Raw genomic sequence first — 27,699 nt, forward strand, 5'->3', positions numbered from 1 at the left:
CCTTCATTACCCGCATACGGATTTTGCCACATTTTTAATGTAGTAGGCAATGATTGGTCATTACACCGCCATAATATTGGAACAAGGAGTGTTTTCTTTAACCTAAGATATATTCCATGCAAGTAAGTTTTTGAAGATTTTTATTTGCTTCTCTTCCATATCGTAACATAGTTTAATGAGTCATTCCACCTTTATGTCGATATTCTATAACCTAGCTTTTCAAGTGGATGTAGGGATATGGGTGGGTTATTCTTAAATCAAAGACCACCTGTTAAGATAACACACCCTCAAAATAAAAACGAATTTGGCGGCATATATTTGGATGTCCGCTGCCTAGTTGTATATTCCAATAGAAACGTGTGTGATTGATATGCGATTAAAAAAGTATGTTAGCACTTCAAAAGCGGAATTATAATACCTCTCAATATATATTTTGATTAGATAAGGTGGTCGGTTAACGCACAAAGCCGACCACCCAGAGTTAAATGTTATTGAAGAGAAAAAATATGAAAGATAAGGTAGAAAACAACAGATCTTTTTTTTTAAAACAACTTAATCTGAAAATATGAAAATGGGATTTTTGGTTATTATAAACCCAATCTGCAAAATCACAATAATCACAAAACGTGAAGGTTTAAAGAACTATTTAATATTACCATCAGTCCACACTGTGCAACTCACAAAAAAAAAAATAAAAAATAAAAGTCGGGCTGTGTCGACTTGAAAATATCCTATAATAATAAATCAAATCAGTATCAAATTTCGAACAAATCTATTCAAAATTATCACAACTTCGGTTCTATAAGTGTAAAAAGTATATAAATCTGAACCGATTTTGATAAAAGTAACTTAAAATTTCAACAATCATAAGAGAATTATGTATGCCAATGAGGCCACCGTGGCGCAGAGATTAAAATGTCTGCCTATGAATTATGTATGCCAATGAGGCCACCGTGGTGCAGATTAAAATGTCTGCCTATGACGCTGAACGACTGGGTTATCTGAAAATGTTTCGGCGGTGGTTATCCCCTCCTAATGCTGGCGACATTTGTGCTTTTTTTTCTAAAGCAAGCTAAAAGTCAAAGCTGATAACTGACAGAGGAAAGAATGCAATTACAGAGTCACAAGCTGTGAAAAAATTTGTCAACGCCGACTATATGAAAAATCCGCAATTACTTTTTGGGCAACCCAATAGAATGCTTTTGTGCAAATTTGTGCATTTGCTATTTTCGTGAGAATCGGTTGAAATTAAATCAATATTACATAAAATCGGAAGAGAATTTAAATGGAAGCCATATCTGAACTGACTTCAAACCTAATCCGTACACATAGTTGAAGTCTTTAAACAAAACAAAATAAAAAATTTGCTGGCAAGAACGGATAGTAAAGCTCGAAGTCCATGTTGTTTGTTTATTTTAATACCCACCACCATAGAATGAGGGTATACTATTTTAGTCATTCCGTTTGTAACACCACGAAATATGGACCTAAGACCCCATCTTATATATAGGATTGAATTTGTGTTTATTTGTTTGTCGGTTTGTTCCGTATAGACTCAAAAACAGCTGAACCGATTACCTTGAAATTTTCACAGATTATGTAGGTTGATATCGGGAGGGGGCGGACTCTCCCCTTACCCCAAAAGTACTTCCCAAAAACAAAACTGGCCCGATCGGCACAATATGGGATTCAAATGAAAGGTATTCGGGAGAAGAGTACGAATTTCATATAAAAAAAATTGGGTCCAAGTAACTGGGGGACCGCCCCAACCCCAAAACCGCCTAAAATAGGGTTTTTGGACTATCATGACAATATGGGACTCAAATGAAAGGTATTCGGGAGTAGATTGCGAATATGAGCGGGCGATCATGGCAAATGGGCCTTAAATGAAAAGTATTCGGGAGTAGATAACGAATCTGGCATACTAAATCAGACTGAAGTATAGAGGGTACCCCTACCCCCAAAAACGCCTTAAATGGGCAAATGACCAATCACGACTAGATGGGAATCGGTTTTTTTGTTTGTTCCGTAGAATCAAAAACGCCTGAACCGATTTTCTTAAAATTTTCACAGATTGTGTAATTTTGTCTGGAAGGAAACGTAGGCTATATAATTTTTAAGATATCGGATGGGGGCGGTCCCTTCCCCCTACTCCCAAAGTGGACCGATAGGCACAATATGGACATCAAATGAAAGGTATTGGAGAATAGAAAACGAATATGGTATTAAAATGTGGGTCCAGCGGGCCCCCCCAACCCAAAAACTCCTCTAAACAAATATATTGGACGTTCATGTCAATATGTGCCTCAAATGAAAATACTTTCGACAGTAGTCAACAAATATGGCATAAAAAATTAGGTCCAAGCAATGGGAGGTCGCCCCACCCCCAAATACCCCCAAATGGGTATATAAGTTGACCATGTCTATATGGAATCCAAATGAAAGCAATTAGGAAGTGGATATGACATAAAAATTTGTGTACAAATCTAGTTGGCGCTTTTCTTGCCAAAAATAAGTCCAATAGGTGGATTGACCCATTATGACAATATGGGACTCAAATGAATGGTGTTTGTGAGTAGAAAATGAATTTGATATCCAATTTATTAGCCATGTGTTTGGGGAACTGCCCCACTCGAAAACACCTCCCCATTATATAAAAGCTTTTGATGTTTCAGTTGATGATTTTCGGGAAATTGATACTCATTTTCGAGACAAAATCCCTGGGGTCCATCCCATCCTCAAACAGAATTTATTTACCGTTCACGCTATTATGGGGCCCATATAAAATGTATTTGAAAGTAGAGCACGAAGCGTATATTGACATTAAGGGCCAAGTGTCTCTCTAAACCGGAAATATTTACCAATACAATAATATAGGACTCAAAAGAAAGGTATTGGGGAGTGGAGTAAAAATTTACCCAGTAACCGAGAAGGTGCACACTTCCCACACATCGATGAAAGCTTTTCGATTCATGTTTAAACTCAATGATATGGGACTTTTTTTTTTAGCCGAGTCCGAATGGCGAGCCACAGTGCCACATCTCTTTGGGGAGAATTTTTTTCAAATGTCTCCAGCATTAAGAGGATATCACCACCGCTTTAAATTTTGTCCGATGTTGTCGCCAGGATTTGAACGCATGCGTTCAGCATTACAGGCGGACATAGGCTACAGTGGCACGAATTCGATATACATACTCAAGACGAAGTGTCCCAACCCTAAAAACATATAAATGAGTTAAAGAAGGCGCAGCGGAGCGGCCCCGGTTCGGCTATAAGGTATATTTATTCTTGATCGTCAAACATTTTAAGTCCATCTAACCATGTCCGTCCGTCCACCTGCCGAAAGCACGTTAACTTTCGAAGGAGTAAAGGCAGGAGCTTGACATTTTGCACAAATACTTCATATTAGTGTAAATTGGTTCATGTTTTGATATAGCTGCCATATAAACCGACCTTGGGTCTTGGCTTCTTGAGCCTCTAGAGGACGCAATTCATATCCGATTGGAAAGAAATTTTGCGCGACGTGTTTTGTTATGATATCCAACAACTGTGCTAAGTATGGTTCAAATCGGTCCATAACCTGATATAGCTGCCATATAAACCGATCTTGGGTCTTGACTTCTTGAGCCTCTAGAGGGCGCAATTTTTATCCGATTTGAATGAAATTGTGCACGAAGTATTCTGTTATGATATCCAACAACTGTACCAAGTATGGTGCAAATCGGTCCTTAACGTGATATCGCTGTCATATAAACGGATCTGGGGACTTGACTTCTTGAGCTTCTAGAGGGCGCAATTCCTATCCCATTTGGCCGAAATTTTGCATGACGTATTTTATTCGGCCTTTTAACAACTGTGCAAAACAATGGTTAAAATCGGTCAATAACCTGATATAGCTGCCATATAAACCGATTGACATTGGGGTCATTTTTCATAATTCAAAAAACACCCCAAATTTGGGTTCAACTTTCTTTTTCAATTTGGGGTGTATTTGTTTGGGGCCCACAGTCAGGGCGCCGAAATAACTGCAAGAATTATCAAAGTCAATAACTGAATTTGATTGACTTTTGATTTATGCACAGGTGAACAAATGGCTCTTCAAATGGCAGAATTATAATATTCCTGATAAGATTAGTTGCCCTACGCATATGGCCAAAAACCCATGGAGGAAAAGTTATAACCAATTGAAATACTAGCAATGAGATTAGTTAAAAGCTTTGTAGAGATTTCATATGTGGGGTTAATTAAATAAAAGATTAATTTCCAATAAAAAAAATAGAACAACATAAATATGTGGATCATAATGGCAATTGAAATATGTGTTCGGTACACCCTTATAAACCCACCTTTTGTTTATTTTCTTTCCCATTTGTATATCTATGGAAATTTCCATATCATTCACGGCAATATTTTAATTAATTGTTGATTACCAACGTCTTGCCATGCTTCGTTTAATTTCAAAGTCCAGCAAATGATTTTAAATTCAAGTTTGTAGATATTTTTTTATTTTTATTATACAAAAGACTTTTAAAATGCTACACTTTCTAAGGAAATCTGAGGCTTAAGAGATGTTAATTAAAACTAAAAATTTTATATACATAAAGCTTTTGTTTAATAGGGTAATGAAGGGATTTTCATTATAAAAAAAGAAATATAAAAAAAATAAAAAAAAAAATAACAAACCTATTTTTTTAGATTTTTTTTATATTTTAAGTAGTAATAAATTCGTTCTCATAATTCAAACTTCAACAAAAAAAATGTTATATGGTAAAAAAATGTATAAAAAAAAAATTATAAAAAAAAATTTATAAAAAAGAATTTCTACAAAAAAAAACTTTATAACATAAAAACTTTTAAAAATTAAAAAAAAAGTTTTATAAACTCAAAACTAGCTATTCAGTGTTCCTTATTTTTCCATTTTTTTACCTTACTCAACTAAACTTAAGCTATGTCCTCAACTCCTCCTCTTCGCAGTATTTAAAACCTGGCAACTCTTTGGGTTCTATGTACCGTGTACCAGCCACTCCACGAGCATAAGGTTTCGAGCCATTTGTCTGTAGGAAATAATCTCCAGAAATATTGGTGGGACATTTGTGACCCATGACCACATGCAGGCGATCATCGTTGATCAGCTTGCCCTCCTTGAAATCAGACCAATTTTTGGCCTTAACGGCATTGAATTTATCCGGATATTTGTCGGCCACACTTTCGGCCCAAAACCACCAGGAACGACGATGACTAGACAAATCATTATCGGTGAGCATGCGATAATTTCTTTTGGGGCAACCCGGCTGCAGAGTCTTGCCGGCATTGGGCCAAAAATCAGCGGTGGCCGCACTACTGGGGGCTCCATAGATCCAAGCATCGGTATGCATGACATCCACAAATTCAGCATCATATTTACACAAGTGACGGGCCAAGCCACCCATATAGAAAAGGGGAAAGGCGGGATCTAGGCCGGTTATTCTTTTGATTTTCTTGGTCTTTTGGCTGCGTTCCCAAACTTCTCTGCCAATAATGCCGGCCATTTGGCCACCCAATGAATGACCCACTATGTGAAATTTGTCAATGTCCAAACCATTATCGAATTGCTTCAACAGATGTTTGGCCAAAACCGGTCCCAGCTGTTTGGCATTGACCACAGCATCAAAGGCATAATTGCCATCGGCCAACTCACCCCAGTCCAGCACTATGAGATTTGTGTCGGTGCGCTTCAGATAGGCCTCTACTATCACATGAATGCTCTCAACATCGGGATTCTCAATATAACCATGCAGATATAGAACCGTGTTGCGAGTCTTATCAAATTTGGGATCTTGCATCATGGTCTCGAAATCATCGAGCTCATAGATCGAGCTATCGCCATAGCTGGGTCCATAGTAGTAGATGTACTTGGCTGTGGTCAAATCTGCGGGGGATCTGCGTAGACCCAACAAAAGGCGGGATTTATTTTTGACGGCTTTCATTTTTTTTTTCCTTAAAGATGATGGGTTCTGTAATTCCAAAAAAAAACACACGTTGTACGTTTTGCTTTTCTACTTCTTGCCCGACTTTACGAAAATGACAAACCCTGATAAACCTCAAAGGGAATTTGCCGTTTCAGAGATTAGCTTTTTGTTCAAATACACGCTCACTATTGTCTAGCTTATCATGGTCACTATTTTGTGGACTTTTGTTTAGCGCGCGTATACAAAAAAAACAGTCTTTTTGTTAGCTCTAACGATTTAGCAGTTCATTCATATGACACATAAAGAGGGAGCGTTTGAACAGAAAAAAAAAACATATGAAAAATGTTTATTTAATTGCAAATAACCTGCCGAGAATAGAATAAATTAAATAACGTAACTGATGACACAAAAATAGTTTTTCTCGTTTGTATTTTCGCAAAAAAAAAATCGCAAAATCGCCCCCAAGCCAGAAAATTTCAACCAACCGCACGCTGTAATAGTTCGCGGACGACTGAATTGTTGCTATTTTTCTTGTGATTAAATTCAGTTTGTTTTCGTATTTACTTTTCAAAAGGGGGGCACATGGCTCTACCCTACCATCAAACCCTCCTCCCTCCTCTTCCTCCCCTTCAAATTAAGACAGCACACGTGAGTGTTGCGTCTGTCTATCTCTTGTTTGGCATTGCTCATATTTTATTTCGCCAACCATCGTATGATTGCGAGAGATCTCTGGCTCTCAACACTTGAGTATTATTTCTGTAGGCTAGTAAACAACAACAAACTCACTACTTCGGTGACTGTCATACTTAATGTGTAACCAGCAAGCACATGGTACGCATAGCTTTTACAAAAAAACCTTTAGTGTAAAGGAGGGGAGGGGGGCTCAATAGACAGACAAAAATGACACATCAAGAGATCACCGTTTGTTGCTGTAATCTGTAATGGGAACAGAGTTTTTGTTTTTAGCGCTCTACTTTGCCTTTTTTTACTTTCTGTTTATGTTTTGCGTTATTTTTGTCAATTTTTGTTTTCGTTGATCTTTATCAAAGTTTTTTTTGTTCGACCATTTACTCGTCGTTTAGACGAGAGAGACTTTTTTTGTTCTCTTTAACTCATATATGAATGGTTTACCAAAACAAAAATTGATAATGTTGCAATTATCGGTCAAGGGTGAGCAGTCGACACCCTACCATAGGGGGAAATGGTGTGTGCGGTATGATGGCGAAACATTAAAGGGAAACTTCAAACTGTATAAAGAAATAGTGGAACTTTTTCCTTCAAAAATGCAAAGACAACAACAAACATTCGATTTTGGGATATCAAGAACTATGGGCAAAATCATTTGAAAAGACCCACCATACGACCCAGGATTCACCGAATAAGGATAAGCCAAGCGATCATCCGACATTAATTTTTGGCAGTACTTGGCATTGAGGATGTTAACTTGTACCCCTTTTTACATTCATTCTTTGATGACATTTTCAAACGGTAGATTTGTCATTCTTAATGATGTTCATGGGGCCTTTCCACTTTATGTTTTCTCAAGTGACCTAACCTTCTATTAGTGAATCCTGCATATGAACCATACGATGGCATACAACTAAGCAAAACCTAGGGATCTGAAGTTTAACTCAGAGAAGACTGAAATCTGTCTGTTTACGCATTAGATGAAGGTGAGCCAATTTGAAGCACCACATATCCTTAACAAAACGGTGTCGATATCCGACAAGGGAATGAGTAGTAAGGAGTGATCTTGAATACGAAATTGAACGAAAAATGCCACGTAATGTAAGCTCACCTGGCGAAACCATCAGAAAAAATTTTCAGCAGTGGTTTTCCCCTCCTAATGCTGGCGACATTTGTGAGGTACTATGCCATGTCGCACTGCGGCCCGTCGTTCGGACTCGGCTATAAACCGGAGGCCCCTAATCATTGAGCTTAAACTTGAATCGGACTGCACTCATTGATATGTGAGAAGTTTGCCCCTGTTCCTTAGTGGAATGTTCATGGGCAAAATTTGCATTTGCAATGGTAAGGCTCACCCTATGTAGACGGGACTGAAATAGGGCCTGAATTCGAGAAGAGTCCACTGATTCGACAGGAGCGTGATTAGGCAATACTAACTTACGCCTCAGTAGTTTGAAGGACTGCGATGGAGAAAAAGTGCAGCTTAAGGACAATAAAACAGGTTCAGAGATGTTGCTTTGGCATAGGGAGACGATAAGAACCACGTCTGTTATTCTAGATGTCCGACTTATAAACATACAATCTCAAAATCTATTTGCGTTTGTTTGTAGGTTTGTTTGTATGTTTGTATGTTTGTGTGTTCCTTATAGACTTAGAAATAGCTGAACCGATATTCTTGAAATTTTTACAGATGATGCATAATAACCCCGTGGTGACAATAGGGTACTACATTTTTTGATATCTGAAGGGGAGGCGGACCCTCCCCCTTACCCTAATTTTCAGAAACGCCAGATCTCGGAGATGGGTGGTGCGATTTAAGCGAAATTTTGTGTGCACACATATAGTACATTCAAAATAAAAATTTGGTATCCAAATTTCGGATAGAGTACCTAGGAGGGCCGCCCCACCCTTAAACCTACCAAACATATATTTAGACCAATCACGACAATATGGGACTCAAATGAAAGGTATTTAGGATAAGAAAACGTATCTGATATCCATTTGTCGGACCAAGTGCTAGGGGGACCACCCCAAGCCCCAAAACACCCCTAAATCGGACATATATACCAACCATGCCAATATGGGACTCAAATGAAAGGTATTTGCGAGTAGAATACGAATCTGATATCCAAATGTGGGACCACGTTTCTGGGGGTACACCCCTTTCCCAAAATATCCCCCAAACAGGACTTATTTACTGACCATGGCAATATGGGGCTTAAATAAAAGGTATTTGAATGTAGAATACGAAGCTGATATCCAACTATGGGACCAAGTGTTTGGGAGGCCGACTCTCACCAAAAACATCCCCCAAAGGGGACATATTTATGACCATAGCAATATGGGGCTCAAATGAAAGGTCTTTGGGAGTAAAGCACGAATTTTAGATCAATATTCGGGACAAGAGTCTAAGGGGCCACCCCACCCCCACAACCCCACCCAAATAGTAAGTATTTGCTGACTATTGCAATATGAGGCTCAAATAAGAGCATTTTTAAAGTGGAACACGAATCTGATATATATTTTCAAGGCCAACTCACTGAGTGGCCGCCCATCACCCAAAACACCCCCCCAAGCCGGTCATGTTTGCCGACTATGGAAATATGGGGCTCAAATTAAAGGTATGTGGGAGTAGACCACGTATCTGATATCAACATTAGGGGGCCAACTGTCTAGCGGACGTCCCACCACCATAACAACCCCCAAATAGGACGTATTTGCTCACCAAGACAATTTGGGTCTCAAAGAGAGAGAAACTAAATATTCATAGTTTTTAGGGCCAATACCCCTAACTGGACATATTTGCTGACTTTTGCAATAAGGAGTTTAAATGAGATTAGAAAACGAATTTGATATCCAATTTTGAGGGCAATGGCAATATGGGGTTTAAATAAATGATATATAGATATGTGAGAATAGAGCACGTTGCTGATATATTTTCCGGTCTTAGTGTTTGGGTGACCACCCCAAACCCCAAAACACCTGCAAATCGGACATATTTACCGACCATGGCAATATGGGACTCAAAAGAAAGGTATTTGGGAGCAGAATACGAATCTGATATCCAAGTGTGGGAGCATGTTTCTAAGGGTCTGCCCATATTTTATTACAAAATTTACATTAAGTTTGGAGTATGATGTTTTTTAATCCGACTCTTCAGTCAAAAGTTATGCGGGGTAGAAATCGGTTCGGAGAGGTTCTTCCCTATTCTAACTGTGGAGTTTCTTTTTTCCTATTTTAACAGTTTTGCAGAGATTGAAATACCTTTGTACGTAAAGGGCTGTCGAAGGCGGCTTTGATTTGTCATGCGGTGTTGATTTGTCCTTCTCGAATCTTTTTCAGGATTTGGCGCAGAGTAAATATCTGGCCTATAATGGATTTACCAGGTCTAAAGCCACACAGATAGGACCCAATTATTTCGTTGACTTTAGACTTAAATATTTCACACAGTACGCTAGATAGTACATTGTATGCGATGGGCTCGAGACTTAGGCCTCTGTTGTAGGCGCATACCGTCTTGTCCCCTTTCTTGTGTACGGGGCAGAGTATGTTGAGGTTCCAATAATGGGGTATGCATTATTCTAGCCAAATAGCACAGACAAGCTGATGCATACGCCTTATCAGGGTGTTACCTCCTGTCTTAAACAGTTCAGCCGGCAACCCATCGGCTTCCGCGGCCTTATTGCATAAGGTGTAGTATTAAAGTCAGTGCATCAGATGGCGTAGTCCTCAATGCACAAACAAGCCATACGTTGAATCCGGCTGAGTATTAAACAGTAGGTGGACTTTTCAAGCGCCGTCCACCAGACCACAGCACCATAGAGCATTATAGGTCTGGCAACTGCAGTATATACCCTATGCTTGACATGCGGTTTTAATTTCAAACATTTACTAATGCCTCTCTTGTAGGTGAGTAGGGCAAGATTTGTTTTTCTTGCCCTTTCCAAAATGTTGGATTAGAAGTTCAATTTCTAGTCCAGCAAAATACACAGGTATTTTGCACTTTCTTCACTCCTCTCAAGTAGACAAGTGCCACTGTAGGTAATTTGTATCTCCTGCTAAAAAAAAACTACCTCTGTATTAGACGTATTTAGGACAAGACCACTTTCGACCCATCTTCTTAGATCTACAGGTCCCAAGCTCGCTGTAATGCACCTTTTAGTAATTTAGTTATTAATAAACTTTCTTACTGTAGAAACGGCCTAGAAAGTCCAACTTTTTCAAAATTACCGACATTTTCAATACAAAAAAAAAAAAATTAAGAAATTTTCCAAAAATCAAAATTTTGAAAATTTTTCTAAAAAACAAAGTTTTGAAGAAATTTTCCAAAAAAACAAAATCTTAAACAAATTTTGTAAAAATGTGAGTTTTATAGAAATTATGAAAGTTCTACAAACTGACAAACAAACATGGGAGTTGTGTATGTAGACAAAAAATCTGTCATTTCACAAAAACACATGCATTGGTAAAAGTACAGCTAATAGGCAAGGTTGTCGAGCGTGGTTAATGTGGCATTTATATCATAGAGGCGTTTTCGCAACAAATTCGGTATAAGTACAACATTCCAACTTACGTCCCTTGAAGCCTTCACACCTAATATGGCTGATGAGTAATTGTTTCCAAATTACGAAACGCGTCCCATAGTGGTAGGTGTGTGTTGCGATCTCTGGCTTTCCTTTTCCATTTGCAAAGGAAATATCCAATCATTGAGCTCGTCTCGATAGAGAAACAAACAAAATATTGAAAAATATTTTCGTTCAAAGTTTCATATGATGCTACTTTCAGAAACACTGAACTTCTTTTATTTGTCGCCTATGACCATATGTAGTGTTCAAAAACTAGTTTAGATTCACATGAACAAAAACAAATTTTAAAAAACAAACAAAACTAAAATATTTAATAATTCACTACAACGAAAACAACAAAAAAAGCAAAGCGCAACTAGTGAACCAAAAACACAGCAAACTGCAAACATATTTCCTTCCTTCTGTTTATGACTTTTTGGAGAATATTGCACATCCACTGTTATTGGTTTCACTTCAATGCATTTTGTAAAAACCTGAAATCTATATGCGATTGGGAAAATAAAATCAAAAGTGTTTCATTGAAAGAAAAACAAAAACAAACATTTAGTATCTTGGGCAAAGTCTAGAGCTTTGCCAGCGTCTCAGACTATTATATGGCAGACCATATAACGAAGCAGGTTCACAAGCTGAAAGCTTCTCAATTTTTTCTTCACATTTTGCTTTGGTTGCTGTTGTAAACAAATGATCAATTGCCTCAAATGAAATGCTTGACTGATTGATGTATGGAAAGAGTGATGGTTGGATGGTTCGCTTGATTCAACATTACGATAGAGAGCATTGCGTTATTTAACTTAAATAAATCAATTTGTTGCTAAAAAAAAAACAATAATATTGACTTTTTCTTTAAACACTAAAAATACAAAAACAAAGTGGAAAGGAATCAATGTAAATATAAACAAGTAATGGTTGAGAGTAAAACTGTCAAACCGTCAAAGTTGCGGGCAATTTAAAAAAACAAAATTGTTTGCGATTGTTATATGTTAGGGTGGATCGAGAAAAAATTAAACCTAAACAAGTAAAAAGGTGTTAAGTTCGGCCTGGCCGAACTTTGGATACCCACCACGACGGGTATATATGTAAACCACCTTTCATCAAAATTCGGGGAAAATTGCATACCTTATGTCCCATAGCAGTTATAACGAAATATGTTCCGATTTGGACCAAATGCTAATAACTCATTGTTCAATTGTGTATAACAAAATATTGCTCTTTTTAGTAGCTACAATATAAACCAATCTGAACCATATACAACATGGATGGCGAAAAGCCTAACATAAGTCACTGTGTCAAATTTCAGTGAAATCGGATTACAAATGCGCCTTTTTTGGGGCCAAGACTTTAAATCGAGATATCGGTCTATATGGCAGCTATATGCAAATCTTGATCGATCTAGACCAAATTGCAGAAATATGTGGAGGGGCTTAACTTAACTCTTTGTTCCAAATTTCAGCAACATCGGACAATAAATGCGCATTTTATGGCAGCAAAACCTAAAACCGAGAGATCGGTCTATATGACAGCTATATCCAAATCTGGACCGATCTGAGCCAAATTGCCGAAAGATGTCGAGTGGCCTAACACAACGCACTATCCCAAATTTCGGCGACATCGGACAATAAATACGCCTTTTATGGGTCCAAGACCTTAAATCGAGAGATCGGTCTATATGGCAGCTATATCCAAATCTGAACCGATCTGAGCCAAATTGGAGAAAGATGTCGCGTGGCCCAACACAACTCACCGTCCCGAATTTCGGCGAAATAGGACAATTAATGCGTCTATTATGGGCCCAAGACCTTAAGTTGAGTGATTGGTCTATATGGCAGCTATATTCAAATCTCGACCGATCTGGGCCGAATTGATACAAGATGTTAAAGGCCCCATAACTACTTACTGTCCCAAATTTCGGCGACATCGGACAATAAATGCGTCTTTTATGGGCCCAAAACCTTAAATCGAGAGATCGGTATATATGACAGCTTATCTAAATCTGGACCGATCTGAGCCAAATTGAAGAAGAATATTGAAGGGCCTAACACAACTCACTGTCAAAAATTTTGGCGAAATGCGACTTGAGGTGTTGGGCCACCTAAAATCGACAGATTGGTCTATATGGCAGCTATATGCAAATCTGGACCGATCTGGGCCGAATTGACAAAGAATGTCGAAGGCCCCATAACAACTAACTGTCCCGAATTTCGGCGAAATCGGACAATAAATGCGTCTTTTATAGGCCCAAGACCTTAAATCGGGAGAGCGACTCCAGACAATAAATGCGCCTTTTATGGGCCCAACACCTTAAATCGACAGATCGGTCTATATGGCAGCTTATCTAAATCTGGACCGATCTGAACCAAATTGCAGAAGAATATTGAAGAGCCTAACACAACTCACTGTCCAAAAATTTCGGCGCAATGCGACTTTTATGGGTCCAACACATAAAATCGATAGATTTTTTAGCAGTTATATATAAATCTGGAACGATCTGGGCCAAATTGCAAAAAGATGTCGAGTGGCCCAATACAACTCACTTTTCCAAATTTCAGCAAAATCGGATAATAAATGTGGCTTTCGTTAGCCATCGAGAGATCGGTCTATATGGTAGCTATATCCAAATCTGGACCGATCTGAGCCAAATTGAAGAATGATGTCGAAGGGCCTACCACAACTCACAGCGTTAAACTTCGGCAAAATCGGACAATAAATGTGGCTTTTATGGGCCCAAGACCTTTTATCGAGAGATCGGTCTATATGGTAGCTATATCCAAATCAGGACAGATAGAGGACAAATTCAAGAAATTTATCTAGTGGTCCATGTCCTAAATTTCAGCAAAATCACATAATGGCCTAAGATCTTAAATCGGTGGTCTATATGGGGTCTACATCAAGATATATTCCCATATAGCCCATCTTCGAACTTTACCTGGCTATGGACAAAAGAAAGAAGCTGGCCAAAGTGTCAGCTCAATATCTCCATTTTTACACCCTCCACCATAGGATGGGGGTATACTATTTTCGTCATTCTGTTTGTAACTACTCGAAATATTCGTCTGAGACCCCATAAAGTATATATTGGGTTGCTAAAAAGTAATTGCGGATTTTTTAAAAGAAAGTAAATGCATTAGATTATATTTTAGCAGAATCCATGGTGATGGATTCCCAAGATTATAACCAACCTATCTATGATAAAAAAAGCTTTATATTAGACAATAAGCTTAAAGAAATTTTTCATTAAAAATGCAATTTTTCCCAAAATTTCTATAAAATATTGGGTTGCCCAAAAAGTAATTGCGGATTTTTCATATAGTAGGCGTTGACAATTTTTTTCACAGCTTGTGACTCTGTAATTGCATTCTTTCTTCTGTCAGTTATCAGCTGTTACTTTTAGCTTGCTTTAGAAAAAAAGTGTAAAAAAAGTATATTTGATTAAAGTTCATTCTAAGATTTATTAAAAATGCATTTACTTTCTTTTAAAAAATCCGCAATTACTTTTTGGGCAACCCAATACTTTTGTATATCAAGGCAATTTAAAATTGATCATTCATATCAAGTGATGCTCAAAGTCAACTTTTAACTAAATATGTATAAAATTAGCCCATAAAAATTGGGAAATTTGTAATTCGGCCCACCATACCTCTAAGTAGTGTAGTTTAATCCACTCTTGTAAAGCCTTTGTAAAACAGATAGTAGGACTCATGACCGCAAAAGAAAATCTTGTGAGGACATTTATGGGATGAATCACAAAAAGTTGCACAATTACTAGGTGGACCACAATATTCATATAACTTTTTGATTCTCGTTAAAAATTTTGGTTACTTACAAAAGTTTTTAATTATTATAGTTGACATACCTGCAAAGAGATAAAAAGGGCATTCATTACTAACAGGGACGAGATTACTTAAACATTTGTAAAAAAAAAACAACCAAAAATAAAATATAAAAAATATGACATTATTATTACCAATGCCCACGAAGCACTTTATGCCTCACTTAATTTTTTTTTCCCCAGACTATTGAGTGTATTTCATGAATTCGACCCACCTCAACTATCCCAAGCCCAGCTGAATCAATTTAAATTCCAATGTTTGGAATTTATTTAACAACGATGGCAAAATACGACTGTTCATATCTACCAGAAAGTTAAGTTTATCCAAAATTATGGGTTGCCCAAAAAGTAATTGCGGATTTTTCATATAGTCGGCGTTGACAAATTTTTTCACAGCTTGTGACTCTGTAATTGTAATCTTTCTTCTGCCAGTTATCAGCTGTTACTTTTAGCTTGCTTTAGAAAAAAAGTGTATAAAAAAGTATATTTGATTAAAGTTCATTCTAAGTTTAATTAAAAATGCATTTACTTTCTTTTAAAAACTCCGCAATTACTTTTTGGGCAACCTAATAACATTTAAAATTCCTATTTGTTGATAAACAAAACTTGCAAAATAAGTAAATACTCAAAGCATAAAACAGATGTCAGCAATTGCCTTAAACTTATAAAAAACGTTTCTTACACGTATGCTAAGAAAAAATGCTACTTTGCTACTCTGCCGTCAATTAAATTTAATAGCAAGACTAAACAATTCGCCCGACAGATTAGCATATGAACATTCATTCTTATCACGAAACTTCCTTATCGCCAGTGCAAAACAATTGCACTGAAATAAATTTTTTAATTTCAAGTTTATATGTATAACGTGCATTAAAAATAATATTCAGAAATATCTTAGAAAAAAATATGAAAAAAAAACTAAAAAAAAGTATTAAGTTCGGCCGGGCCGAATTTTAGATACCCACCACCTCATCTTATATATAACAAGTAAAAGCGTGCTACGTTCGGCCGGGCCGAATCTTATATACCCTCCACCATGGATCGCATATGTCGAGTTCTTTTCCCGGCATCTCTTCTTAGGCAAAAAGAGGATATAAGAAAAAATTTGCTATTAGAGCGATATCAAGATATGGTCCGGTTTGGACCACAATTAAATTATATGTTGGAGACCTGTGTAAAATGTCAGCCAATTCGAATAAGAATTGCGCCCTTTGTGGGCTCAAGAAGTTAAATAGAGAGATCGATTTATATGGGAGCTATATCAGGCTATAAACCGATTCAGACCATAATAAACACGTATGTTAATGGTCATGAGAGAATCCGTCGTACAAAATTTCAGGCAAATCGGATAATAATAGCGACCTCTAGAGGCTCAAGAAGTCAAGATCCCAGATCGGTTTATATGGCAGCTATATCAGGTTATGAACCGATTTGAACCATTCTTGACACAGTTGTTGGATGTCATAACAAAACACGTCGTGCAAAATTTCATTCCAATCGGATAAGAATTGCGCACTCTAGAGGCTCAAGAAGTCAAGACCCAAGATCGGTTTATATGGCAGCTATATCAGGTTATGGACCGATTTGAACCATACTTGGCACAGTTGTTGGATGTCATAGCAAAACACGTCGTGCAAAATTTCATTCCAATCGGATAAGAATTGCGCACTCTAGACGCTCAAGAAGTCAAGACCCAAGATCGGTTTATATGGCAGCTGTATCAGGTTATGGACCGATTTGAACCATACTTGGCACAGTTGTTGGATATCATAACAAAACACGTCGTGCGAAATTTCATTCCAATCGGATAAGAATTGCGCCCTCTAGAGGCTCAAGAAGTCAAGACCCAAGATCGGTTTATATGGCAGCTATATCAGGTTATGGACCGATTTGAACCATACTTATCACAGTTGTTGGATGTGATAACAAAACACGTCGTGCAAAATTTCATCCCAATCGGATAAGAATTGCGCACTCTAGAGGCTCAAGAAGTCAAGACCCAAGATCGGTTTATATGGCAGCTATATCAAAACATGGACCGATATGGCCCATTTACAATACCAACCGACCTACACTAATAAGAAGTATTTGTGCAAAATTTCAAGCGGCTAGCTTTACTCCTTCGGAAGTTAGCGTGCTTTCGACAGACAGACGGACGGACGGACGGACAGACGGACAGACGGACGGACATGGCTAGATCGACATAAAATTTCACGACGATCAAGAATATATATACTTTATGGGGTCTCAGACGAATATTTCGAGTAGTTACAAACAGAATGACGAAATTAGTATACCCCCCATCTTATGGTGGAGGGTATAAAAATCAATTTGTGTTTATTTGTAGGTTTGTTTGTTTGTTTGTATGTTTGTGTGTTCCTTATAGACTCAGAAATGGCTGAACCGATTTTCTTGAAATTTTCACAGATGGTGCACAATGACCCCGAGGTGAAAATAGGGTACTACATTTTTTGATATCTGAAGGGGGGGGCGGACCCTCCCCCTTACCCTAATTTTCAGAAACGCCAGATCTCGGAGATGGGTGGTGCGATTTAAGCGAAATTTTGTGTGCTCTCATATAGTACCCTAAAAATAAAAAATTGGTATCCAAATTTCGGATGGGGTACCTAGGGGGGCTGCCCCACCCTAAAACCTACCAAACATATATTTACATCAATCACGACAATATGGGACTCAAATGAAAGGTATTTAGGATAACAAAACGTATCTGATATCCAATTGTCGGACCAAGTTCTAGGCGGACCACCCCAAGCCCCATAACACCCCTAAATCGGACATATTTACCGACCATGGCAATATGGGACTCAAATGAAAGGTATTTGCGAGTAGAATACGAATCTGATATCCAAATGTGGGACCACGTTTCTGGGGGTCCACCCCTTTCCCAAAACACCGGAATTATTTACTGAGCATAGGACTATGGGGCTTAAATAAAAGGTATTTGAAAGTCTGATATCCAAATATGGGACCAACTATTTGGGGGGCCGCCTCTCACCAAAAACATCCCCCAAAGGGGACAAATTTACGACCATAGCAATATGGGGTCAAATGAAAGGTCTTTGGGAACAAAGCACGAATTTTAGATCAATATTCGGGACAAGAGTCTATGGGGCCACCATATGGCAATATGGGGTTTAAATAAATGGTATTTGAGATAAGAAAACGATGCTGATATTTTTTCAGGGTCAAGTATCTGGGGGACCACTTTTTCCCCGAAAACACCACTAAATCAGACATCATGAGAATATCGGGCTTAAATGAAGTCTTTTAAGAATAGAGTACACCTTACATCCCAACTTAAATTCGTAGACCAATAAAGATCATATGGGATTCAGATGAAGGTACTTATATTGTTAAACTGTTAGTCAGGCGATATACTATTCTCGTAGCATGGCATTACACTAAAAGATCTTTAATTGTCGAAAATTACTATTCCAAGGAAACTTTTGTTCCATATAAAGTAAAAGAAGGCGCAGCGGAGCGGGCCCGGGTCAGCTAGTGTATTAATAACCACTTTTCGACAAAATCGGTTGAAAATGCAGCATCAATGAACCCATAGCAGCTATAGTGAAATATGGCTCGATCTTGGCCAATTACAAGACGATCACCGAGGGCTTAACGCAACTCACTCTGTCAAAATTCAGCAAAATCGGGAAAAAATTAAGGCATTTACGAGTGAAATCGGAAGACCAGTGTATGGCAGTTATATCCGTTTCACACTACAGGGATTGAGTTAGGTTGGGCTTAAGTGGCAATCTGCCATCAGATTCACTAAGACGTTTTCGCCCACTGTGATACCACAGGAACAGAAGAAGGAAGATGGCTTCTAAATATTTCCTACCGTTTAACCATCCAAATTACTTTAAAAAGCCCAACAACTTGCGAATGTCCAAATCCTTTAAGTCAGACAGGTTCTCAAAGAAATGAGAACCTAAGAGAAAAACTGCTTCTAACTGCTAATGCGGGACACACATACAGAAGGTGTTCTATAGTCTCTTCCTCTTCGATGTCCTCACAACTTCTGCAAAAGTCGTTGCACCTTCAGCCTGTCAGTATGTTTTCCGATTAGACAGTGATCTGTCATGATGGACACAATGATTGAAACGTCTGTTCCAACCAGTGACGGTTGACCTCTTCAAGTCTGCATAAGGCCACATAGTTTTGGAATGCTCACAACCCCTCCTTTGTGACCATCTTTCATTCGTTGTCCTTTGGGTCTGGTCCTGAAAACTTAGCTAACATGTCGCTAGAGGACTACCACAGATTTCAGTTTCCCTGAAATGTGTAGGGTAGTTCCTAGACTTGGAAGCTCGTCCGCCTTACAATTCCCTGGGATATCTCTGTGGCCCGATACCCAGAACAGGTGAATTTAGAACCGCTCTCAAATGGCCGATTTTTTAATATTTTTTTTAAGCCGGATTTAATTCAAAGAATTTGTTAATTATGAGGACGAAGTTTTATCCCAAATTAGGGTATCCAAACCCACCTAACAAACCAAAAAAAGATATCTGGAAGGCTGGTGAAATCACTGGTAAAAGCATTCATATTCTCATGCTGTAAAACATTTCCATCACATTTCATGTGATTTCCTAGGGGAGAATGCGATTATGCCAGGAAAAGCCCATACTGAGGAAGATTAAAAATTTTATAAAAAAAATATTTCGCTTTTTTCATTACCCTTTCGAAAAGAACAAAATCTCTTTAACTAAACTATCTCAAATTTGTATTTTGCACCCAATACTGCATTCCCGCCGACAATTTGTTCTTTAGTCTACAATGTAACATCCAATTTATTCTCTGGATGTTGGCTTCATAGCATAGCCCTTCTTCATAACAAGTATTGACTTCTAAAATACTAAGCTGACCTTTTTACCGTTTATTGACTTTTAATTTAGCAAAAACAAAAAATGACGGCTAATCACACGTTCTAGTTTTCATTTTTCGCCTGTCGAACAAAGTAAGCTGTGAATGAAAAACAGAAAAAAAACACAGCAAAACAAGGAGAGTTGGTTTTTATTAAAAGGAAAAGGCAAGGGAAAAGTAGGAAAGAAAATCAAACTGGGAAAACAAAAGCAATGAGTAAGTGCTAAGTTCGGCCGGGACGAATCTTATATACCCTCCATCATGGATCAAATTTGTCGATTTCTTTTAATGGTATCTCTGTTGTGCGGTTTTAGGCTATAGACCGATGCTGTTTCAGACTATAGACCGATTCAGGCCATATTTGACACATATGTTGAAGGTCATGGGAGAAACGTTGTACAAATCGGATAGTAATTGCGCCCCCTAGAGGCTCAAGAAGTCAAGACCCCACATCGGTTTATAAAGCAGCTATATCAGATTATGTACCGATTTGCGCCATACTTAGTACAGTTGTTGGAAGTCATAACAAAACACGTCGTGCCAAATTTCAGCCAAATCGGATAGGAATTGCGCCCTCTAGAGGCTTAAGAAGTCAAGACCCCAGATCAGCTTATATGGCAGCTGTATCAGGTTATGGACCGATTTCCATCATACTTCGCACAGTTGTTGAAAATCGTACCGAAACACGTCATGCCAAATTTCAGCCAAATCGGATAGGAATTGCGCCCTCTAGAGGCTCAAGAAGTCAAGACCCCAGATCGGTTTATATGGCAGCTATATCCGGTTATAGACCGATTTCCACCATACTTCGCACAGTTGTTGAAAGTCATACCGAAACACGTCATGCCAAATTTGAGCCAAATCGGATAAGAATTGCGCCCTCTAGAGGCTAAAGAAGTCAAGACCCCAGATCGGTTTATATGGCAGCTATATCAGGTTATGGACCGATTTGACCCATACTCAGCACAGTTGTGGAAAGTCAAACCAAAACACGTCATGCCAAAATTTAGCCCAATCGGATAAGAATTGCGCCCTCTAGAGGCTCAAGAAGTCAAGACCCAAGATCGGTTTATATGGCAGCTATATCCGGTTATGACCGATTTCCACCATACTTCGCCCAGTTGTTGAAAATCGTACTGAAACACGTCATGCCAAATTTCAGCCAATTCGGATAAGAATTGCGCCCTCTAGAGGCTCAAGAAGTCAAGACCCAAGATCGGTTTATATGACAGCTATATCAAAACATGGATCGATATGGCTCATTTACAATCCCAATCGACCTACACTAAAAAGAAATTTTCTTTCAAAATTTCAAGCGGCTAGCTTTACTCCTTCGGAAGTTTGCGTGCTTTCAACAGACAGACGGATGGACGGACGGACATGGCTAGATCGACTTAAGATGTCATGTCGATCAAGAATACCCATACTTTATGGGGTCTTAGATGGAAATTTCGAGGAGTTACAAATAGAATGACGAAATTAGTATGCCCCCATCCTATGGTGGAGGGTATAAAAAGTGCTTAGGCAACCAGATTACAAAAAAATTAAGAAGCAAACTAAATCATGATATATGATCTATGAACGATTTTGAGGAAAGACTTTATTTAAACACATTTATTAAATAAAGGACTTTTTTTTATATATATTGAAACCTCAGAGCAGAAAATTATAAAAAAAAATCATAACGTTTAGTTACTCATTTGTGCTAATACCTGGGTAATATTGCCAGCCACAACTAAATAATCGCTAATTATTCCAAGTGGTAACAAATTTTTGAATAATTAAATTTGCAACAACAACTGAAGTTTGCAACAAAAATCGCTTTCATAAAACCTATTGAAGCCGTTATTCAATATAACACAAAATTACTTGTAATAAGCATATTTAATTTGCAACTATCTGTGCCACACTGAAGGAGCGCAACTCCTTTTTTTTGGTATGCCTACAGACAGCAACATAACCTTCACTTTGAAGCAAGTTGCCAAACCACTGCTTCGCCAAAGCTGTCGTACAACAGACTCTTAAGTAGTCCACGCCAAGAAGTCAAGTTGCCATCATTAGCATTGTACAACAGCTGGTGGAATTTATTTCCCCCCTCAGTCCATACTCGAGTATAGCAATTGGAATGACTCCAAAAGCTAAGCTAAGCTATGAAATCTAAAAATAGAAAAAAAAGCAATGCTGCAGTATTTGCAATTGTTCTACAATCTTAACAAGTAAAAAAAAAGGCGTTAAGTTCGGCCGGGCCGAACTTTGGATGCCCACCACCAAGGGTATATATGTTAACCACCTTTCGCCACAATCTGGTAAAAAATGAATAATTTATGCCTCCGTAGCAACTATATCGAAATATGGTCCGAATCGGACCAAATTCGACACTGTTATTTAGTGTTCTAATAAGTAAAAGTCATTGTTCAATTTTGTAGAACAAAATATTGCTCTTTTTGGTAGTCATATCCAAATATAGACTGATCTGAACCATATCCGACACGGATGTTGAAAATCCTAACATAAGTCACTATGTCAAATTTCAGCGAAATCGCATTTCATGGGCCCAAAACTTTAAATCGAGCTATCGGTCTATATGGCAGCTATATCCAAACCTGGACCGATCCGGGCCAAATTGACGAAGTATGTCGAAGGGCCTAACACAACTCACTGTCCCAAATTTCAGCAAAATCGGATAATAAATGTGGCTTTTATGGGCCTAAGACCTTAAATCAACGGATCGGTCTATATGGAAGCTATATCCAAATCTGGACCGATCCGGCCCAAATTGACGAAGGATTTCGAAGGGCCTAACACAACTCACTGTCCCAAATTTCAGCAAAATCGGATAATAAATGAGGCTTTTATGAGCCTAAGACCCTAAATCGATGGATCGGTCTATATGGCAGCTATAACAAAATCTGGACCGATCCGGGCCAAATTGAAAAAGGATGTCTAAAGGCTTAACACAACTCACTGTCCCAAATTTCGGCGAAATCGGACAATAAATGCGCCTTTTATGGGCCCAAAACATTAAATCGAGAGATCGGTCTATATGGCAGCTATAACCAAACCTGGACCGATCCGGGCCAAATTGACGAAGTATGTCGAAGGGCCTAACACAACTCACTGTAACAAATTTCAGCAAAACTGGATAATAAATGTGGCTTTTATGGGCCCAAAACCCTAAATCGAGAGATCGGTCTATATGGCAGCTATATCCAAATCTAGACCGATCTGGGCCAAATTGAAGAATGATCTCGAAGAGCCTAAAACAACCCACTGTCTCAAATTTCGGCGAAATCGGACAAAAAGTGCGCCTTTTATGGACCCAAACCTTTAATCGAGAAATCGGTCCATATGGCAGCTATATCAGAATCTAGACCCATCTGAGCGAAATTGAGGAAGGATGGCGAGGGGCTTAAAATAGCTCACTGTCCCAAATTTCGGCTAAATCGGACAAAAAGTGCGCCTTTTATGGACCCAAAACCCTAAATCGAGAGATCGGTCTATATGGCAGCTATATCCAAATCTAGACCGATCTGGGCCAAATTGAAGAATGATGTCGAAGAGCCTAACACAACCCACTGTCCCAATTTTCGGCGATATCCGACAAAATTTCAAGAAATTTTCTCTAAAGACAAAATTTCAAGAAATTTTCTCTAAAGAAAAAATTTCAAGAAATTTTCTGTAAAGACAAAATTTCAAGAAATTTTCTCTAAAGACAAAATTTCAAGAAATTTTCTATAAAGAGAAAATTTCAAGAAATTTTCTCTAAAGACAAAATTTCAAGAAATTTTCTCTAAAGACAAAATTTCAAGAAATTTTCTCTAAAGACAAAATTTCAAGAAATTTTCTCTAAAGACAAAATTTCAAGAAATTTTCTCTAAAGACAAAATTTCAAGAAATTTTCTCTAAAGACAAAATTTCAAGAAATTTTCTCTAAAGACAAAATTTCAAGAAATTTTCTCTAAAGACAAAATTTCAAGAAATTTTCTCTAAAGACAAAATTTCATAAAATTTTCTCTAAAGACAAAATTTCAAGAAATTTTCTCTAAAGACAAAATTTCAAGAAATTTTCTCTAAAGACTAAATTTCAAGAAATTTTCTCTAAAGACTAAATTTCAAGAAATTTTCTCTAAAGACAAAATTTCAAGAAATTTTCTCTAAAGACAAAATTTCAAGAAATTTTCTCTAAAGACTAAATTTCAAGAAATTTTCTCTAAAGACTAAATTTCAAGAAATTTTCTCTAAAGACAAAATTTCAAGAAATTTTCTCTAAAGACAAAATTTCAAGAAATTTTCTCTAAAGACAAAATTTCAAGAAATTTTCTCTAAAGACAAAATTTCAAGAAATTTTCTCTAAAGACAAAATTTCAAGAAATTTTCTCTAAAGACAAAATTTCAAGAAATTTTCTCTAAAGACAAAATTTCAAGAAATTTTCTCTAAAGACAAAATTTCAAGAAATTTTCTCTAAAGACAAAATTTCAAGAAATTTTCTCTAAAGACAAAATTTCAAGAAATTTTCTCTAAAGACAAAATTTCAAGAAATTTTCTCTAAAGACAAAATTTCAAGAAATTTTCTCTAAAGACAAAATTTCAAGAAATTTTCTCTAAAGACAAAATTTCAAGAAATTTTCTCTAAAGACAAAATTTCAAGAAATTTTCTCTAAAGACAAAATTTCAAGAAATTTTCTCTAAAGACAAAATTTCAAGAAATTTTCTCTAAAGACAAAATTTCAAGAAATTTTCTCTAAAGACAAAATTTCAAGAAATTTTCTCTAAAGACAAACTTTCAAGAAAATTTCTCTAAAGACAAAATTTCAAGAAATTTTTTCTAAAGACAAAATTTCAAGAAAATTTCTTTAAAGACAAAATTTCAAGAAATTTTCTCTAACCACAAAATTTTGAAGAATTTTTCTTTCAAGATAAATTTTCAAGAACTTTTCTCTATAGACAAAATTTCACCAAATTTTCTCTAAGTATAAGATTTTACGGCTTTTTCTCTGAAGACAAAATTCCGAGCAAGTTTTGTCGAAATTTTCTCTCTAAAAATTCTCTCAAAAGAGATTATTTCACAAAAAAATCCCTAAAGAAAGACATTTCTAGAGACAATATTCTAAAATTGTTGTGTATTGCTGACACTTTTTTTGTCCTTCACTGTATACTTTTCTTTACTCTTTGACTTTTAGGAATCTGCTTTCAAAACAGCCTCCTTTTATCTTTATTAAGAATTTCCAGTTGCGCTCAATTCATTTTGTTTGGGCCTTGAGTTAATAACAGAACACTTTTAAAAAATTCTGTGTGGCACACTATTAGCATTTTTATTTTTTCTTTAGTTTTTATTGATTATTTATGCATAAATGCATATTTTTACTACTAAAAACCAGGCCCCAATAAAGGCTTTCTCAAGAAAAGCGCCAGCAAAAGCATTGCCCAAGCTTTGGCATGCCTCATGCAACAAGCGAACAACGAATTAGCCATGCTAACCAACTTCACCAAACTACAACAATGTTTAATAAATTTTTAATCTAATATTGTTCAGACTGAAGAGACTCTTGGGGACTGACTCTCCAGCTGGCTGCCGCCCCTGGCCTGGCTCTGGTGTGGTGGCGATGTTGGCTTGAACTACATTCTGTCCCAAGAGACGGTCGTTGCATTTGAAACTGATTATAAAGTCAACGCGTTTCGCGGCATATAAAATGCATGCGATAGGCGGTGGCGACGGCATTGCACACTCATATGCCAGCCTTCCAGCCAACCTGACTCATTGCCTGCTGCATGCCTCATCTCCATTATATTGTTCTTGGGGGCCTATGCGGGTAATGCTTTTACCACCAAAAGCGGTGGCATTCATATTTTGTTGCTCACATGATGTGCGGCATATTTCATGTCCTTTATGTTGCCAGAGCTTTGGCAACAGCATTCATGATGCCACCATGTCATTGTGTGAGCATGCATGTATGTGGTATTTTTGTGTCTTGCCCCATTCCCAGCTAATATATGATGGTGTGGCGGCTGTTGTGTTTGGGATTCTGGCAGCAGATAAGAAGCTACAACGCAAAGAAAACATTAAATTTAACCCAGTTTTCTAGGGGGTTCCTCCTTACCTATGGCCAAACGAAAATGTTTTTCGAAAGCTTTTTTTGTGTCATACACATCGTTGTTGTTGTTCTTATGGCGTTTTTATAAAAATTTCCTCTATGGAAAAATGTGTCACATGTTAGCTGTTGCTTTTATTGTCATTTATAATTCATATCAAGGATTTTTTTTTGGTTGGTTTGTTGCTCCCAAAAGACCATGGCCTAACAATAGGGGACCCTAAGACATATGAATGAATGAAAGAGTTTTTTTTTTCGCAAAGATCAACAATTTGAGAAGCTTTTGTGGGAAAATAAAATGTTGGTTGATGTTGATTGAGAACCCTCTTGAGAGTCCTATCCAATTAAAACTAAAGGTCAAGTTTCTCAGCATACTCCTTTCCACTGGCCAAAGTGCAGGATGATAGAACAACTTGGCCTAAAAAATATTGATGTACAATAGCAAGAGTATTACAACATGGAAAACTACGAAGGAGATTCCAATACACTTAATAAATGAAGGAAACCCTGGCGGACCAGAAAAGTGTGTCCATAGGCGACAGCTCACCCAATGAGCATCTACAGTAATGCAAGATGAGGAGAGGATGAGAAGAGAACCGCTGAAAGTTAGCCCCGAAAAAAAGATGATCGCCCATAATCCTGATTCTTCTATTCATTCTTCTATGAGCGAAAATTTCGTGAAATTTTGTCTTTAGAGAAAATTTTGCCAAATTTTGTCTTTAGAGAAAATTTCGTAAAATTTTGTCTTTAGAGAAAATTTCGTGAAATTTTGTCTTTAGAGAAAGTTTGGTGAAATTTTGTCTTTAGAGAAAATTTCGTGAAATTTAGTCTTTAGAGAAAATTTCGTGAAATTTTGTCTTTAGAGAAAATTTCGTGAAATTTTGTCTTTAGAGAAAATTTCGTGAAATTTTGTCTTTAGAGAAAATTTCGTGAAATTTTGTCTTTAGAGAAAATTTCGTGAAATTTTGTCTTTAGAGAAAATTTCGTGAAATTTTGTCTTCAGAGAAAATTTCGTGAAATTTTGTCTTTAGAAAAAATTTCGTGAAATTTTGTCTTTAGAAAAAATTTCATGAAATTTTGTCTTTAGAAAAAATTTCGTGAAATTTTGTCTTTAGAAAAAATTTCGTGAAATTTTGTCTTTAGAAAAAATTTCGTGAAATTTTGTCTTTAGAAAAAATTTCGTGAAATTTTGTCTTTAGAGAAAATTTCGTGAAATTTTGTCTTTAGAGAAAATTTCGTGAAATTTTGTCTTTAGAGAAAATTTCGTGAAATTTTGTCTTAAGAGAAAATTTCGTGAAATTTTGTCTTAAGCGAAAATTTCGTGAAATTTTGTTTTTAGAGAAAATTTCTTGAAATTTTAGAATTTTAGAAAATTTTGTGAAATTTTGTCTTTAGAGAAAATTTCGTAAAATTTTGTCTTTAGAGAAAATTTTGTGAAATTTTGTCTTTAAAGAAAATTTCGTGAAAGTTTGTCTTTAGAGAAAATTTCGTGAAATTTTGTCTTTAGAGAAAATTTCGTAAAATTTTGTCTTTAGAGAAAATTTCGTAAAATTTTGTCTTTAGAGAAAATTTCGTGAAATTTTGTCTTTAGAGAAAATTTCGTAAAATTTTGTCTTTAGAGAAAATTTTGTGAAATTTTGTCTTTAGAGAAAATTTTGTGAAATTTTGTCTTTAGAGA

The 27,699-nt window shown here is 37.0% G+C and overlaps 2 protein-coding genes across 5 annotated transcripts in view; both read right to left on the minus strand.

Moving 5' to 3' along the window:
- The window catches only part of LOC106093040 (autophagy-related protein 16), a 552,907-nt gene that overhangs the window by 210,548 nt on the left and 314,660 nt on the right, over positions 1-27,699 (minus strand). The window lies entirely within an intron of this gene.
- On the minus strand, positions 4,534-6,463 carry LOC106091854 (phospholipase A1). Its single transcript, XM_013258535.2, has one exon. It carries the CDS (start codon positions 5,964-5,966, stop codon positions 4,947-4,949), a length of 1,020 nt encoding a protein of 339 aa, XP_013113989.2. The 5' UTR covers positions 5,967-6,463; the 3' UTR covers positions 4,534-4,946.

The sequence above is a fragment of the Stomoxys calcitrans genome, chromosome 2, assembly GCF_963082655.1.
Source record: "Stomoxys calcitrans chromosome 2, idStoCalc2.1, whole genome shotgun sequence".
NCBI lineage: Eukaryota > Metazoa > Arthropoda > Insecta > Diptera > Muscidae > Stomoxys > Stomoxys calcitrans.